The 13,738-nt window shown below is 47.2% G+C and overlaps 1 protein-coding gene across 1 annotated transcript in view; it reads left to right on the forward strand.

The window, feature by feature from the left end:
- The window catches only part of LOC129208498 (collagen alpha-1(XIII) chain-like), a 60,707-nt gene that overhangs the window by 34,668 nt on the left and 12,301 nt on the right, over positions 1–13,738 (forward strand). The window contains exons 24-37 of the mRNA XM_054831240.1: positions 598–684; positions 1,374–1,427; positions 1,635–1,679; positions 2,264–2,332; positions 2,895–2,918; positions 3,985–4,038; positions 4,562–4,606; positions 4,919–5,071; positions 5,890–5,988; positions 6,594–6,647; positions 7,469–7,510; positions 8,026–8,052; positions 9,750–9,830; positions 12,084–12,119. Coding sequence (XP_054687215.1) covers positions 598–684; positions 1,374–1,427; positions 1,635–1,679; positions 2,264–2,332; positions 2,895–2,918; positions 3,985–4,038; positions 4,562–4,606; positions 4,919–5,071; positions 5,890–5,988; positions 6,594–6,647; positions 7,469–7,510; positions 8,026–8,052; positions 9,750–9,830; positions 12,084–12,119 — 870 coding nt within the window. The remainder of the gene's footprint in view (positions 1–597; positions 685–1,373; positions 1,428–1,634; positions 1,680–2,263; positions 2,333–2,894; positions 2,919–3,984; positions 4,039–4,561; positions 4,607–4,918; positions 5,072–5,889; positions 5,989–6,593; positions 6,648–7,468; positions 7,511–8,025; positions 8,053–9,749; positions 9,831–12,083; positions 12,120–13,738) is intronic.

The following is a 13,738-nucleotide window of genomic DNA, read 5'->3' on the forward strand; positions in this document are numbered from 1 at the left end:
TTTCAGGTCAGATTCTCACAGGGTGCTTTTCCTTTGGGAAAAGAGACAGTGCGCTGAATGACAGCGGCCATTTCAGGAAAGGACGAGGGTGTAATGGCAACTCGGTGTAAGCAAAGCTTTCCTGTTACTGCCTTTGTAACTGCCTTTGTATCTGCTCTGTGCAAAGCATGTGATCTGCAGAGCTGACTATCTGGCTGATGACTGCAGCTCCAGAAGGAGACATACCCATAAAAGCCATCATCAGGTGGTTTTATCAGCTCAATTTCAACAGTAGAAGCAAACAGTCGGGTTCAAACTGGAGATCTGTCCACAGGCAGCTTTATTTGGCCCTGGGGATTAAGGGCTGAGCAGCAGCCCTGCAGCCAAAGGGATGAGGATAGCTGTGGCTGCTGGCAGGGCTCTAGGTGGAGCGCCCAGGCAGAACTATATTGGCCTGGTTCCTGGACAGCTGGTGGCTCTGGAGCAGTGACGTTTCTGGGCTATCAAGAGGCTGATGGACCTCATCTTGGGCCCTTTTAAGTCAACAGTTTGGCAAGTGAATTTACAGAGATGGAGAGACTGAACTGTAACGCATGGCTTGTCCTTCCTTGCAAACAGGGGGAGAAGGGAAATGCTGAGAATGCCTTGGCGGGAGGTAAAGGAGAACCCGGCCCTCCAGGTCTGCCCGGGCCCCCTGGACCAAAGGTGAGTGTTTTTTTCCTTCAGGGAGTTGTGTGTTGTGAGGGATTATGCCCAGCATGAGGTGTAGGAAGGGGCAAAGGTTACACTTATGTGTGCCCACCTCTGATTACCTGCTGAAGGGATGTCAGATTCTGCAGGGTGCTTTAGTTTTCAACGTTGAAGGTGAGAGAATTTGTAAACTGTGTTTCTGGGAGGAAAATATCCTCCTTGTGCTCAAATAACTCCCCTCTAGGCTCTGTGAGAAACCAGTCACTCAGAATCAATGACAGCCTCTAGTGCCTGTGGCACCTGAGGCAGGGTGGACACAGGGAGGCAGGACGGAGGCCCTCCTCTCCTCTTCCTCTTCTACCTCCTCAAGGAGCAGTAGCAGTAAAGTCCCGTCCCTTGGTAAAGGACACCAAGAACACTTAAATCTGATGTCCCATCTCAGATGTACTTGGAACAGCCCTCCTGTGCACTTATTTTGGGTCTGAATTGGGTGCTATCCTTCATTCTGAATACTCCCTCCATGCTGGGTAGAATAGAAGAGCACCTGGAGTGAAGTCACGGCAGGAGATTTAGATTGCCTGAGGAGCTGTGGGCATCGCAGGGGTGCCTGGCTGGTGCAGTTCTTCCTCCTGGAAATGCAAAGCCAGGAGTGGAGTCACACCCCCTCCACACAATACAAACCCATCCCTTTCCCTTTCTCTCAGGGAGAAGCTGGTGACGTTGGCCGGCCTGGTGCTGCAGGGTTACGAGGGGAAAAGGTACAGAGTGCTTCTGCACAACTCCATTCCAGGTTTGGTAGCTGCAAAATTGTTCCTACATGTAGAAAACTTAGCTGAAAATGAGCATTTTAAAACCGAGCTGTCTAGTCCCAGACTGTTTCCGAGGACTAGCAGAGAACAATAATTCCTGGAATTTGAGCAAGTGAAGGGGTAGGCTTTGCTAATGGCATGTTCTTCTTGTTACAGGGGGAACCTGGTTCACCGGGAGACCAGGGACCCATGGGCCCAAGGGTAGGTGTCCCTTCACTAACACTTGAAGAGGCTGGGCCCTTCAAAGGAGTCTAAGGATAGTGGGACCACACTGACAGTCTAGGCATTTCTCCACTCCGTATCATGGAATGATATGATATGGATATCACTCTCATCAGAAGATACCCCCACCTTAGTGGGGGAAAAAGTCTTCTGAGCCACCTCAGGGTGAATGCTCAGCTCATTCGTAGGAGGAGGTGGGTTTGGACAGTCTGAACTCAGGCCCTTGACATATCAGCAAAGGGTAGAAGGAGGGTGTTTAGTGTGTGCCCAAATTTGACAATCAGTCAGATGATCCCGTTCCTGGATTCTTGCCTCAACTTCACCACTTACCAGACCTGCCAGCTTTGATGGTCATAGCATGGTGATCTGGGCTTGTCTGGCTACAATTTGGTGGTAGTGTTTCCTCTATAAAACATGCCGTTAAAAGCTTTGTTTAATAAATGAAAGACTGGAGGCTCATGAAACAGGCCCCTCAGACTCCTTTTTCAGGGTGAACCACAGCTCTGAGTACCCCATGGGAAGGGCGATCCCCAAGCCCTGACTAAGGAGCTGCTATTTTGCAGGGCCCCAAAGGAGAGCCGGGGAAGGGTGAAATGATGGACTACGATGGTAACATCAGTGAAGCTCTCCAGGTGAGCAACTGCCTTCCTGTTCCATGAGGTGACTGCTGGGTGCTTTACTGTTTCCCAGGGGATGCAGAAAATTGGGAACAATGTAGATCTGCTTCCTCGGCAGCAGCAGCGAAAGGACGTACTTGGTTGTTCCATAGTCCCCTTCATCCCACAACTCACTGCATAGAGTGTTTTGGTAAATACTTGTGCGCCTTGTTCAGTTGATATGTTAATGCTGGTGGATGTGGAGGTCACGTGAATCCCCTTGAGTAGCCCATGACTTGGGGTAGATGGTGAATAAAAGGACTGCAAAGCTTCCTTGGAAGCATGCAGTGATCATCTGTGGTGAGCGAGCAGCTGTGCCCAGCAGTGGGTTAGCCTGGGTTCTACTTGAAAAAAAAAGGGGAAATCACAGAATAACAGCTCCATGGGTCTCAGAGCTGGGGTTTTTGCTTTTGTTCATTTTGAAGGCTCCTTACTCATTTGGGCCAGTGTTACATTAGTGGAGAAGAAACCACCTCCGGAAAAAAGCTTAGTTTTCAAATGGTTGTTGTCCTTTTTGATTTTTTTTCCCTTTTTCTAGGAAATACGAACTTTGGCCTTGATGGTGAGTTCCTAGATTGCTGTGTGGTTTTAAGCAAGTAGCCATGTGTTCATCCTAAGCAGATGGCCTGACAATTTAGGTGCAGCTAAAACATTTGGCCTTTGCTGGTGGGGGCTAAAGTTGGGGCAGCTGACAGCTGAAGGAAGAGCTCATCTTGCCTTCTGATCTTGGCACTTGAATTCTAATCAGGCCCTTTATTTCTCTGCTTTAAGAGGTAATACATGCTGCTCAGAATAGGGAGCGCTCAGAAGGGGCAGGGAAGAGCAAGGGGGGCTGACCGAAGCAGAGAAAAAAGAGGCCTTGGGTGCCTTGCAAGAAAATTTATAGTGGCAATCTGTGGTGGACACTTTCTGTGATGGGAGGGGAGGATGTATTTTCACCATTGATAAGTATACCTTGACATACCCGTACAAAATGGATCATTTAAAACAGCAATGACTACAAGCTGTTTGAAGACAGAGGCAAAGTAGTTATTTTGAGCCAAAATAAGGGAAGAAGTGTCTCTGTATTTTGCTTCTTGGGACAAGAAACCTGGTTAGGAAAAAAGATGGATTTTTTAAATGCAGTATGACAGGGCAGCACAAAACGGGTGTAAGAAGCATCACTTGCTAAGCCAAACTGCTCCCTAGGTCTCCTTAAAGTGGTAACTGCCCAAGAGTGATCAGGAAATCTGCTCAAAATACTTGTGCTATTTAGCTCTGCTTAAGCTGTGCTTGGAATCAAAGTAGTACAGTGTTTCCTATCATCTCTATTCTAAAAATATTCTTTTGTAGATAGGAAAGGAAAGCCTTGTTAAGTTCATCTCAGTTTCAGGAGCAGATAGCTGTGGTTGGTTTTGTTTTCTTCAATGAAAATGTAAAGAAATACGTACATATCTACAACCACTTTGGACTGGCCTTCTGCTCACTCAGGACTCTCCATTGCTTGGCTTCCCAAGCAAATACTATTTTAGGAGTCCCTGGGAAAATTCCCTCACAATTTCCCCTTAAACTCAGAAGAGCTGTTTCGTTTCAAAGCACAAAAATAAAAGCCTTGTTGATAATCTGAAAATGAGTTTTTCTTCATCTAGGGACCACCAGGACTTCCAGGTGTGGCTGGACCTCCAGGGCCACCAGGACAGAAGGTATTTGCTCAGTTCAGCACTTGCAGAGCTAAGAGAAACACAGGAGCGGTCCAGGCAGAATTCTGCCCCCATAACACTCCCCAACGCTCCTATTCTCCCTGTCCAGCACTATCAGGCTGTCCTGCTGGCCTCTACCACTTCTGCTCATGCACAATATCCTGAAAATCTCTCTTCTCACAATGATAATGCCTTATCTGAAAGATGAAAGCTCCTTTCTACTTGCCCTCCCCTTTAGGAAGCAGCTTATGGGAACCGATCTCTGTGTGGGGATTGCGTTGGTGGGGGACCGTGTTACAGCACTGGGGCTGTGAACTGTTTGTCAGGATAAACAAGGCTGGTGAAATTCTTAGGCAGTCATACAATGTATTATTTCAACAGGGGTTTCCATGGTTTTTTTTCTGTGATTATTAGTTACCAGAGTCCCTGCAGACTATTTCTGTAATGCCCACCCTTCATCAGTGCCTCACAGAAGGAGTCAGAATAGCTGCTTTTGAACTGCTAAAGTAACAATTCTGTGTTTCAGGGTGAAATTGGCTTGCCAGGTCCCCCAGGCCATGATGGAGAAAAGGTAAAACACTGTATCTGTGGATTGCTCTTTCCTTCAGTGGTCTTATCTGGAGTTAGTATGTTCCATCACAGGGGAAAAACGTATTTTGCCTCACAAAAATGAGTGTTAATGGTTTATCACAGCTCTTACTTATAAGGAGTGGCTGGGATGGCATGGCAAATCTGTTTTGTCCTGCCCATGACTTCTCAATGGCATTACTGTGAGTGAGAGGATGAGCAGTGAAAGAGGCTGTGGGCCAGGGAGCTGCTCTGCAGGAGTAACCTTACTTTTACCTGTAAATGTTTCACTTCCTGTTATGTGGATTTCTTTTAGGGACCACGTGGCAAGCCTGGAGAAATGGGCCCCCCTGGCCCTCATGGACTGCCGGGAAAGGATGGACCACCTGGAATAAAAGGAGAGCCAGGCCATATCGGGGTCACAGGAGAAAAGGGTGACAAAGGGGAGCCAGGACAAGTGGGCTCACCGGTGAGTAAATTGAAGCCTCTCAGAGCACTGCTGGCTATCCAGTTATGGGGTGAGACCCTGAGACTTCTCAGAGACTTTGGAGCCCCTCCGACATGGGTGCTGGAGGCACCTCACTGCTGCTGTATGAAGTGTACCAATACAGAAGTGAGGTCTTCGCTCCCTGGCAGATGAGTGTTTTCCATCTTGCTGGAGTGGCTGTCCCCAGCTGCCTGCCCTGCTCTCTGGGCACCGTGTCACTTCCTCAGCTTGCTGCCTGGCGTATTGCTTAAACCGAAATGCCGCTGTGAGCAAGGCAGCTGAGGTACCAGCACACATGCTGTCCTAGGAGGGCAACTGCTTGGGGTACCGCCTTACATCCCTGCCACTAACTGGGGCAGAGTGCCCAGTCTTCCAGCTTCAGTCTGTCACAACTGTGTCTCCAGCACTAGTCAAGAGGGTTTTATGCGATGAGTTTGTGCCTCTCTACAAGATTACTGGGATAAAACTCTTGCAGTCGCAACAGCTGGTGATCAGGGAGCAATTTCCAGCATGGACTCCAGCAAACTGCTTAACTGGGAGCAGAACTTGGAGGCAGGAAAGCAGTCCCCTAGCCCCACTTGGGACTGGCACATCCACAATGACAGGAGGATATCCAGGCATTTGCACATCCAGTTTCAATGTTAGTGAAGCCCTGCATTTCCCTGGGCACCTGACAGTTGTCTGGGGTTTCCACTGTGTTCTTGGGGTGACCAGAGCCAGCCTTAGCTTTTGCAATGACATCTCGTATGTCTGCCTGAACTAGCCTTGCAAAAAATCTACAAATCTTTCTTGATCTGTAGGGTCTTGATGGCCCCACTGGAGAGAAAGGCGAACGAGGTGACCAAGGGATGCCAGGACCGTCAGGATTGCCAGGTCCCATTGGACTTCCAGGATTGACAGTAAGAGTGAAAAAGACAGGGTGCTCTTTCCTGCTTGGCAAAGAGAAAACAGCGTAGAGCAACACACAAGGGTTCACTTCCCAAAGTGCCGAGTATCTCTGGAACCTCAGACCCCTGCCCCTTAGGTGCTACCAAATGTCCATCAGGTCAGGTCTCCAGCAGCGGGCAAGGGCCGGCTGGGCATCTGCTCCCGTTGCAATCTGGTGGTGCTGGGCTGTGGCAGCTGCGTGGCTAAGTCAGCCGAGATGCCTGGTTTGCTGGCAGCATGGTGCCATGGCCAACTCGCTTGCCGTGCTCCCTGCCTTAGAGGCTGTAGTGCAGCAGAGAGGCGTACAGCATGCTCTTGGGGAAAGGCAAGCAAAGCCCTGTGGCACCCCTCTCGCACAGCCAGGAGATACCACTCCTGGAGGCCTCCCTCTTTGTAGGGCGTCTCCTCTGGAAGCAGGGGTGCGCAAGAGCTGCAGGTGAGCTGTGAAATACATGGTATGTTCCCACCCTTCCTTTGGGGAACTGCTGCATGTCAGCACGTGGGTGGTTCACTGACAGCTTCTGATGGAGTAAGACTCCAGAGTGCAGCTGGTGGTGACAAGGTCTGTTGTGTGCAGGGAGAGAAGGGCGAGCCTGGGGAGCGTGGTGACAAAGGAAATCCAGGAGAATCGGTAGGTCACCTTTCTCATTTTCCTTCTGCAATCTCGGCAGTAGGGGAGGGATGATTTGGCAGCAGTGTTGCTGAAAAACCAGCAAGTCCCACCCTCTTACGACACACCCTTCATTGAGGACAGCAAGCTTCATCTTGTGGGACTGAATTGCCAGCCCATCTAGCTCCTGGTGCCCTACTTTTCCCTTACACAAGAACAATCTAGCTCACAACAAGCAATCAATAATGAGTGCCTAGGGAAAAAAGATGATCATGGAAAGCCTAAGAAATATTTTCTTTGGTGTTTGCAGTGAAGGCATTTCCTGAACAATACTTGCATGTATCTACATATACATATCTAATTTTCAATAGATTTTGGGGTCATGAATTTGTCTGTTCTCCCCTCAAAGCTCACCCCTAGCTTTTGCACCACCCTGCAGCAAGGAGTCCCACAGGCTATCAATACACTCCTGCACGTGTGGAGCCAGCCACCTTCTTTCCTATCTTTTTGAACCAGCTGCTAGCTGTTGACCTTATGCCTCCTTGCAGGAACAGTGGTAGAGTAGTGGAAGTGGGCCTTTTTCAGAAAAAAAAAAAAAAAATCACTGCTCTCCTTCCTCCTAAATCTCTGCAACTGCTGCATAATTCTCCCCAGAGTCCTGCTGCTGCTTCTCAGCCACTCTGTCCTGGATTGCTGCTGCTTCCTAACATAGTCCTTAGGGGGAATCCAGGTTTCCAAGCCTGTTAGAGCTCAGCTGTAGCCTGCCTCCTCTCCCAGCAGTTCCCCTTCACCTGCTCTGGGCAGCAGATTATGATGGTGACTTTTCTTGCATTGCTTTCCAGATATCTGGCCCCCCTGGACCCCAAGGCCCACCAGGACCTCCAGTAAGTTTTGAGTGTTTCACCTGAGGAGCAAGGCACCAGGAATGAGGATAGAGCGGGAAGTGGCTGGGGAGGATTCTGGGCAGAGAAAACAGCCAGAAACACTGCAGTGTTGAAACAGGAACATGCTTAGTATCACTTCCAAAACCACCCCCCCAGGGTAGGTCAGAGCTACGATGGGCTGGGTAGGTAAAGAGAGAAGGTTATGTTAGTCTGAGATGAAAGGGAAGACAGTAGCAAGAGGGGATGGATGGGATTAAAGGGATCAACTGCAAAAATGGTCTTAATAGCAAGCCTGGCCCACTGCCAGGTTGTTCTTAGCGAGAGCCTCCTCATTACCAGATGAGAACAGTACATGAAGTGCCCTTTATACAAATAAAGAGGCCTCTGGGCTAAGCATTTGTGCCCTCTGTGTGTCAGAAAGCGCAAGCTCTGTGCTGCACGTTGAACTGGGATACCTGGATTTTGAAAGACATCCTTAAATGGGACTCATATTTTGTCTCTCATCCCGAATATAGGGTCTTCAAGGCCTCCCAGGACCAAAGGTAAGGCTGCAAAACATTACATCCTGAAACTCTACTAGACTGTCCCAGCTGCAAGAATTTTTCAGGCACAACTTTCTAGCTTGCAAACATTATTTGCTATCTTGGTAAGAGGACAAATACTTCTGAATATTTTCTTGAAGGAAATGGATTAGCAGCTCTCATTTTAGGACCCAGGAAACTGGTCATTTTCTCCAGTTTTTGCCCAGAGAAGTGGGAAACCACTGGCCCTTGGAAATCTTCCCATGAGAACATAGTTGAAATCTTTGTCTGAAGGGTGAAGGTCTGTAGAGCAGGATGGACAGCTTGTCATACAATCCTAAGTAACTGAGCTCTAGCTTAAAATTAGCCAGGTTCTGTACCCTGTAAGTTAGGCTGTAAAGCCACTCAAGAAATTCACTGTTCACAGATTGGAAAATGTGCAAAGTGTCTTAATTCTTCTCGTTATGCTTAGTATTTTGCTACCAGCGCTATCTGGGTGTTAAAGGGGATGGTATATTTATCTTGATTCATCTTTTCTCCAGGTGTTGATTAGAGATACAGTTATCTGTTTTGCTTGTCTGTAACTCACTAGCCATTGCTATGGAGTGTCTGGGAAATTTCCATACGGTGCAGTTGTCTTTGGAATACGTGCCAAACAAATGCAGGTGAAAGTCTTGCACAGCACAGACTGGATTATAGGCAGAGGAAGTACTGCACCAGTTTCTCCTTGAACAGAGGATCCGTGTAGGCTTAATTAGCAGGTGCAGAGATGTCCCGAACGTGGAAGATTTTATTCCATCCCTGTAATTTGTAATAAGTCTTTTTGTAACGAGGCTTTCCGTAGTGGCGAGGAAGAGTGTTTTATACCCTTTGCAGGCATGTCAGAAGTAACTAACTCTTCCAGGTATGTGCTCGAGCCAAATAGTGTTGTAGGGCAGTGACGCACGGCTGTGTGGAAACTGGAGTACTGGCAGAGTGAGCCAGCAATGTGCTGTCCTACAATTGTAGAAGGGTACGGCAAGCAGGCTACTGTTTCTGTGCAAACTTGGTTCTTCTGACACTTCTGTTTCCAAATGCAGCCAAGACAGTGTTTTAAAATGCTTTATGAACAGGAGTGTGAGGGGGAAGAGCTTTGGGCTGCGTTTTGAATTTATTAAAAAGGAATAGTTTGTTTAATACTGTTTTATAGTTTATAATACAGCATTAAAAAAATACCAATTGGAAAAGGAATGATGAATTTTTTCCCCAAATTTTGAAATTGATGCCTTTGCATCTACAAAAGTCTTTCCAAAAATATTTCAGTATGATTTTATTTTTTTTCTCCCCAAGCTTATAGACACCTGTCATTCACTTCCAATGAATCCCCATCTTAGAACGTAAACCCACCCTATCAGATAACTTCTGGTTACTTCTATTTATCTGACACTCCCTGCAATAGCAAGGGAGAGCACCACAGAAATGAGCTCAGTTCGCCTTTGACCATCTTTACCCTCTGGGCCTGAATCTCCTCTTACTGTCATTGACTTAAAAAGATGCTCGCACAGAGGTCATTTGACTTGATAACTGGTTTTCTTCAGACTGGGCTGAGAATCAGGCTGAAGCTTTGCTCCGCTGCCTCTTGGAGTGTCTCTGCTGCTTCGGTGCTCTCTGAATGGAGGAATGTTTGTTATATAAGCGGTGTTACTGTGGGTTTATTTTCTGCTCCATCCTTCCTTTAGGGGGAAGCGGGGATTGATGGAATGAAAGGAGAGAAGGGTGCCCAGGGTGAAAAAGGAGACAGAGGGCCACTGGGATTACCCGTAAGTATCCAGGAAGCAAGCAGCACTTCACAAGCCAAACTTGTATCAGCTGTAAAAAGATCCCTCAATAGGAGACGCACGCAGGGATTTGATATGTAAAGTCAAAGAAAGAGATGATCTATAAATAACCGTACCTTTTGCTTTTTAAACTTAAAGCCTCAATTTCTGTACAGAACCTTCATCTTTTAGATGTATTAAATAGATCAGCGATTGCTTTAATTCTTCCTGCTTCTGGCAGGATTGGGAAAAACGAGCAGTAGCTTTCCTGTGGGGTCTTTGCACTTCAGGGCAACACGGCAAGAGCAGAAACAAGTCAAAAAGATGTGAAAAGGAAACGTCTTCCCAGCAGTTTGTCACCTGGGCCAGGCTTTGTACGGAAGCTTGGTGGATCTGAATGCATCCAGCTTCTTCACTAGACAGTACTTTCCTATCACTTCTGCAGCGGAATCGATGCTTTCCCTGATGAGGTCAAAGCCTGCAACGTTCCCTGCTGTAGGTGAACACACTCACACTAGACTAGTGTTAGTGCACCACTTAGCTTAGCGGGGAGGAATTTGGGCAGAACTATGAAGAAGCTACAGGAGCTTTAGAAGCTTTAGAACCTGAAGCTCTTTGCTCACATCTGTTAAAAGCATCTTCACCTGCTGCCTGAGACTCAGCTGAGAGCCAAAAATGAATTAGTGATAACTCAGTCCCACCTAGTTGCTCCACCAGCCCCCAAGTTGTCCCCTAATAGAAAGCACTTGCTGAACTTACTGCCTGGAAACAAGCACCGCAGAGCACATCTTGTATACCGTGTGACTTTGTCAGCCTCTGTTCGATCACCCAGATCCCTTGTCCCCAACTTTGGCTGAAATGTGCGTGTCTTTGTTTCTAAAACATTTTCCTCTTTTAGTTGTGCTACACAGGAGTTACCTTCCAGTGCCTGGATGCATCTCGCCTAACTCTAGGCATTTAAGTGAGCTCATCATGAGTGTATTTGATATCGTGGCTCTGTGTAGAGTCTGTGGAGAGAAAGCGATGCTTTCGGAAGGCTCAAATGCAAAGGATTGTGCCTCAGAAGTACAACCCCAGTCCCCATTTTGCCCTGAGAAATGCAAATGGAAGCTTTCTGTGTAAATTGTTATGCTCTGAAGTCTGTGTGGTTTCAGGATAGGGGAAGGAGGTCCCTGTGACAGTCTGAGCGGAAGGTGCCCCAGCAATTACCCTGACAAGCTCATTGGTGTGGCAGGGAATGTGCTAGCTGGTTCTGCTACAGCAGCAAGCCCTGTGAGAAACCAGGGTCCCTTGACTTTTCATATCGCTCTTCCTGAGCTGTGGAGGGGGGAAGACTAGCTCAGAAGTGTCCTCTTAGGAACGTTTTGTGTATATCAGCTGGCCAACTAGGAAGCACAGTTACTGAGCTGTTAGTAAGATCAGAGAGATATTATGGACCTTGTGTCCCTCCTCAGAGCTACCTAACTCTCTTCATGAGCTTTTCTGTGCCTGATCCAGTGCGTTTTCAGCCTGTCAAACTAAATGCAGTTGTATTATAAGTGCCAGATAGGTACCAAAATATTTCAAAGACAAAGTGTGCAATCCCACAGCTGGATGTGCTGCTGCTTCACGTGTGACCTAGGGCTTGACATCATACCAGGATTTTCAGCACATTTCAGCACTGATTATCTGCAGTAGCCTTAGGCTTCTCTGTATGGCCAACAAGCTGAGAAATTTGTCATACTCCAGTGGAGAAAAACTCAGTATTTTGTACTAATATTCTACTTAAGCTTTCTGTCAGGACCTGGGTTTCTTGGTAGGAACTTGAACTGCTGATGGCTCAGCACTGCTTGCAAATGCCTTTGTGACCACAGGCCTTTGAGCCCCTGAGATTTGTGTCTCATCTGCGTTGCCCAGCCTGCCACTGAGGCAATGCAGGTTTCAGCTCCACTGTCACACTGGACCTTTCATCACCTGTCACGGAACAGCTTCTTCCTCAGGGGTTTTCTTAGTGGCACCAAGAGAGGGACATTTGTGTTCTTAAGGGGATCTGAAAGTTGCAGGTCAACATTATATGTATTCAGTGTTTGTATGTTTTTGTTGGTTTGCTTGTAAGTACCATCGCCTGTCCTTGAGATCTTAATTTTTGTTTATTGCAAGCATATGTTTGTCCCAAGTCACTGCTTCACTCACCTCTCCCCTCTCCTCTCCTTTCCCCCTCACCCTCCTCCCCTCTCCTCTTGCCTTGTTTTTGTTAACCCTCCCCCATCTGTTCAGGGTGCTTCAGGTTTAGACGGCAGGCCTGGACCACCGGTGAGTTCCGTTTCTCCATTACCCTACGTTCCTCCTCCCCAGTATCGTGATTTGTCTCGTCTCTTCCACCAGAGTCTTGTTTACACCAGAAATAACCTTCTTTTCTCCAAAGCAGGCTTGGGAGGGGGGGTTAAACTTAGACTGAGAATTGATGTCACTTGTCTTTTTTTTGACGCTGTGAGTCTGTCTGGATCCTGGAATCACAGCCTATCTGCTCCCCTTTATCTCAATAACAAGATGAATTCAACCTCTGCACGGTTCCATGATGCTCTGTTCTGCTGTGCTCTTTATCCTGAGGGGTCTCCGTCCTGTCATTCTCCATGATAGCCTTGCTTGCCGCCTTTTCACAACAGTAGCTCTTCAATTTTGTCTTCGGCATAATAACGCCAGTGTGTTTTGTCCTGTGAGCAAAAACCTTTGTGCCTTGTTTTCACACGTGGCACTTCAGGCTGTGTTGCTGTGGATCGTAGGTGTGCTCACAGGTATTTCCCCATAGCCTGGGAAGCATCTCACCATGAGAAGCTGCATGTAAAAGGCCTTCTGCCAGCAGTACTTGGCTGTTCACCTCTCAGCCACAGAATGCAATGCAACTTCAGGAGCTCTGCACGTGCTTTCCTTTGTCCTGGGGGTTGTGGGGTGTGTTCTGGTCTAGTATATACATCTGAGAGGTAGTGGAGCAGGGAGGTGCAACATTCCCACCTCTTGTTGCTAACTCACTGTGAGATGTGAAGGAAATAAACTTCCTGTGCCTAAACTTCTCAGTCTGTCAAATTCAGAATGGGACAAGCAATGCTAACCTGGTTCTGCAAACCATTCTGCTATTCTTGGGTAACTGCTGTTAAATAAGGGCCAAAGATTTTTAATCCCTCTTGGGAAATCATGCATCACCCATGTACAATCCATTTGGCTATTTAAAAAGAGTGACCGGAAATAATGCAGCTGCTCTATAACTTCTGAACACAAGCTGATTGGCAGCTTTTACACTCACTTGTTTTGGGAAATTGTAGATTTAATTTTATAAATGTGCAGGTGTGATCGCAATGCATTTCATGGCACTAAGTGAGCTTAAAATGATGTATATGTGCAGGCAATTAAGATTTCCATGACGTGAACTCCTGTGCATGGATCTAAGGAGAGTCTGATTTTTCTCACTTCCTTCACTGCCTTGAAGTTGTGTGCTGCATGAACGACTTTTCCACTTGTATTCTGCAGATCTTAATCTTGTCTGAAAAGCTCTCCTGATCCATATGAGTCATCCTGCTCACATTGTAGGGGTTACTTTAGTGACTGAGGATTGCAAGGTCACATTAAAAAGTGCAAGACCCTTTTCCTGAAGGCTGTTAGAAAAAGACTTCCCTGTTCCAGAAACCTCCTCCTTTGTTCTTCCCAGAAGGCAGGTCACGGGCCTCAAAAGTATCCCTTTGTTGAGGCTCCACAGAGGAATTGCAGGTCAATACCTGAATGGTTAACAAAGTTCTTGCCAATCTAAAAGGTGAGGAAAGTAAATGCCTACCTATACTGTGTAGTTAGTGGGCGTACTACACGCTGTAAATCTGAAGGCTATACTTTATCTAGACTGCAGAATGTGGTCTGGGAGAGTTGTAAGAGACCCTCCAACA

This window comes from Grus americana, chromosome 7 (genome assembly GCF_028858705.1).
Source record: "Grus americana isolate bGruAme1 chromosome 7, bGruAme1.mat, whole genome shotgun sequence".
Classification (NCBI taxonomy): domain Eukaryota; kingdom Metazoa; phylum Chordata; class Aves; order Gruiformes; family Gruidae; genus Grus; species Grus americana.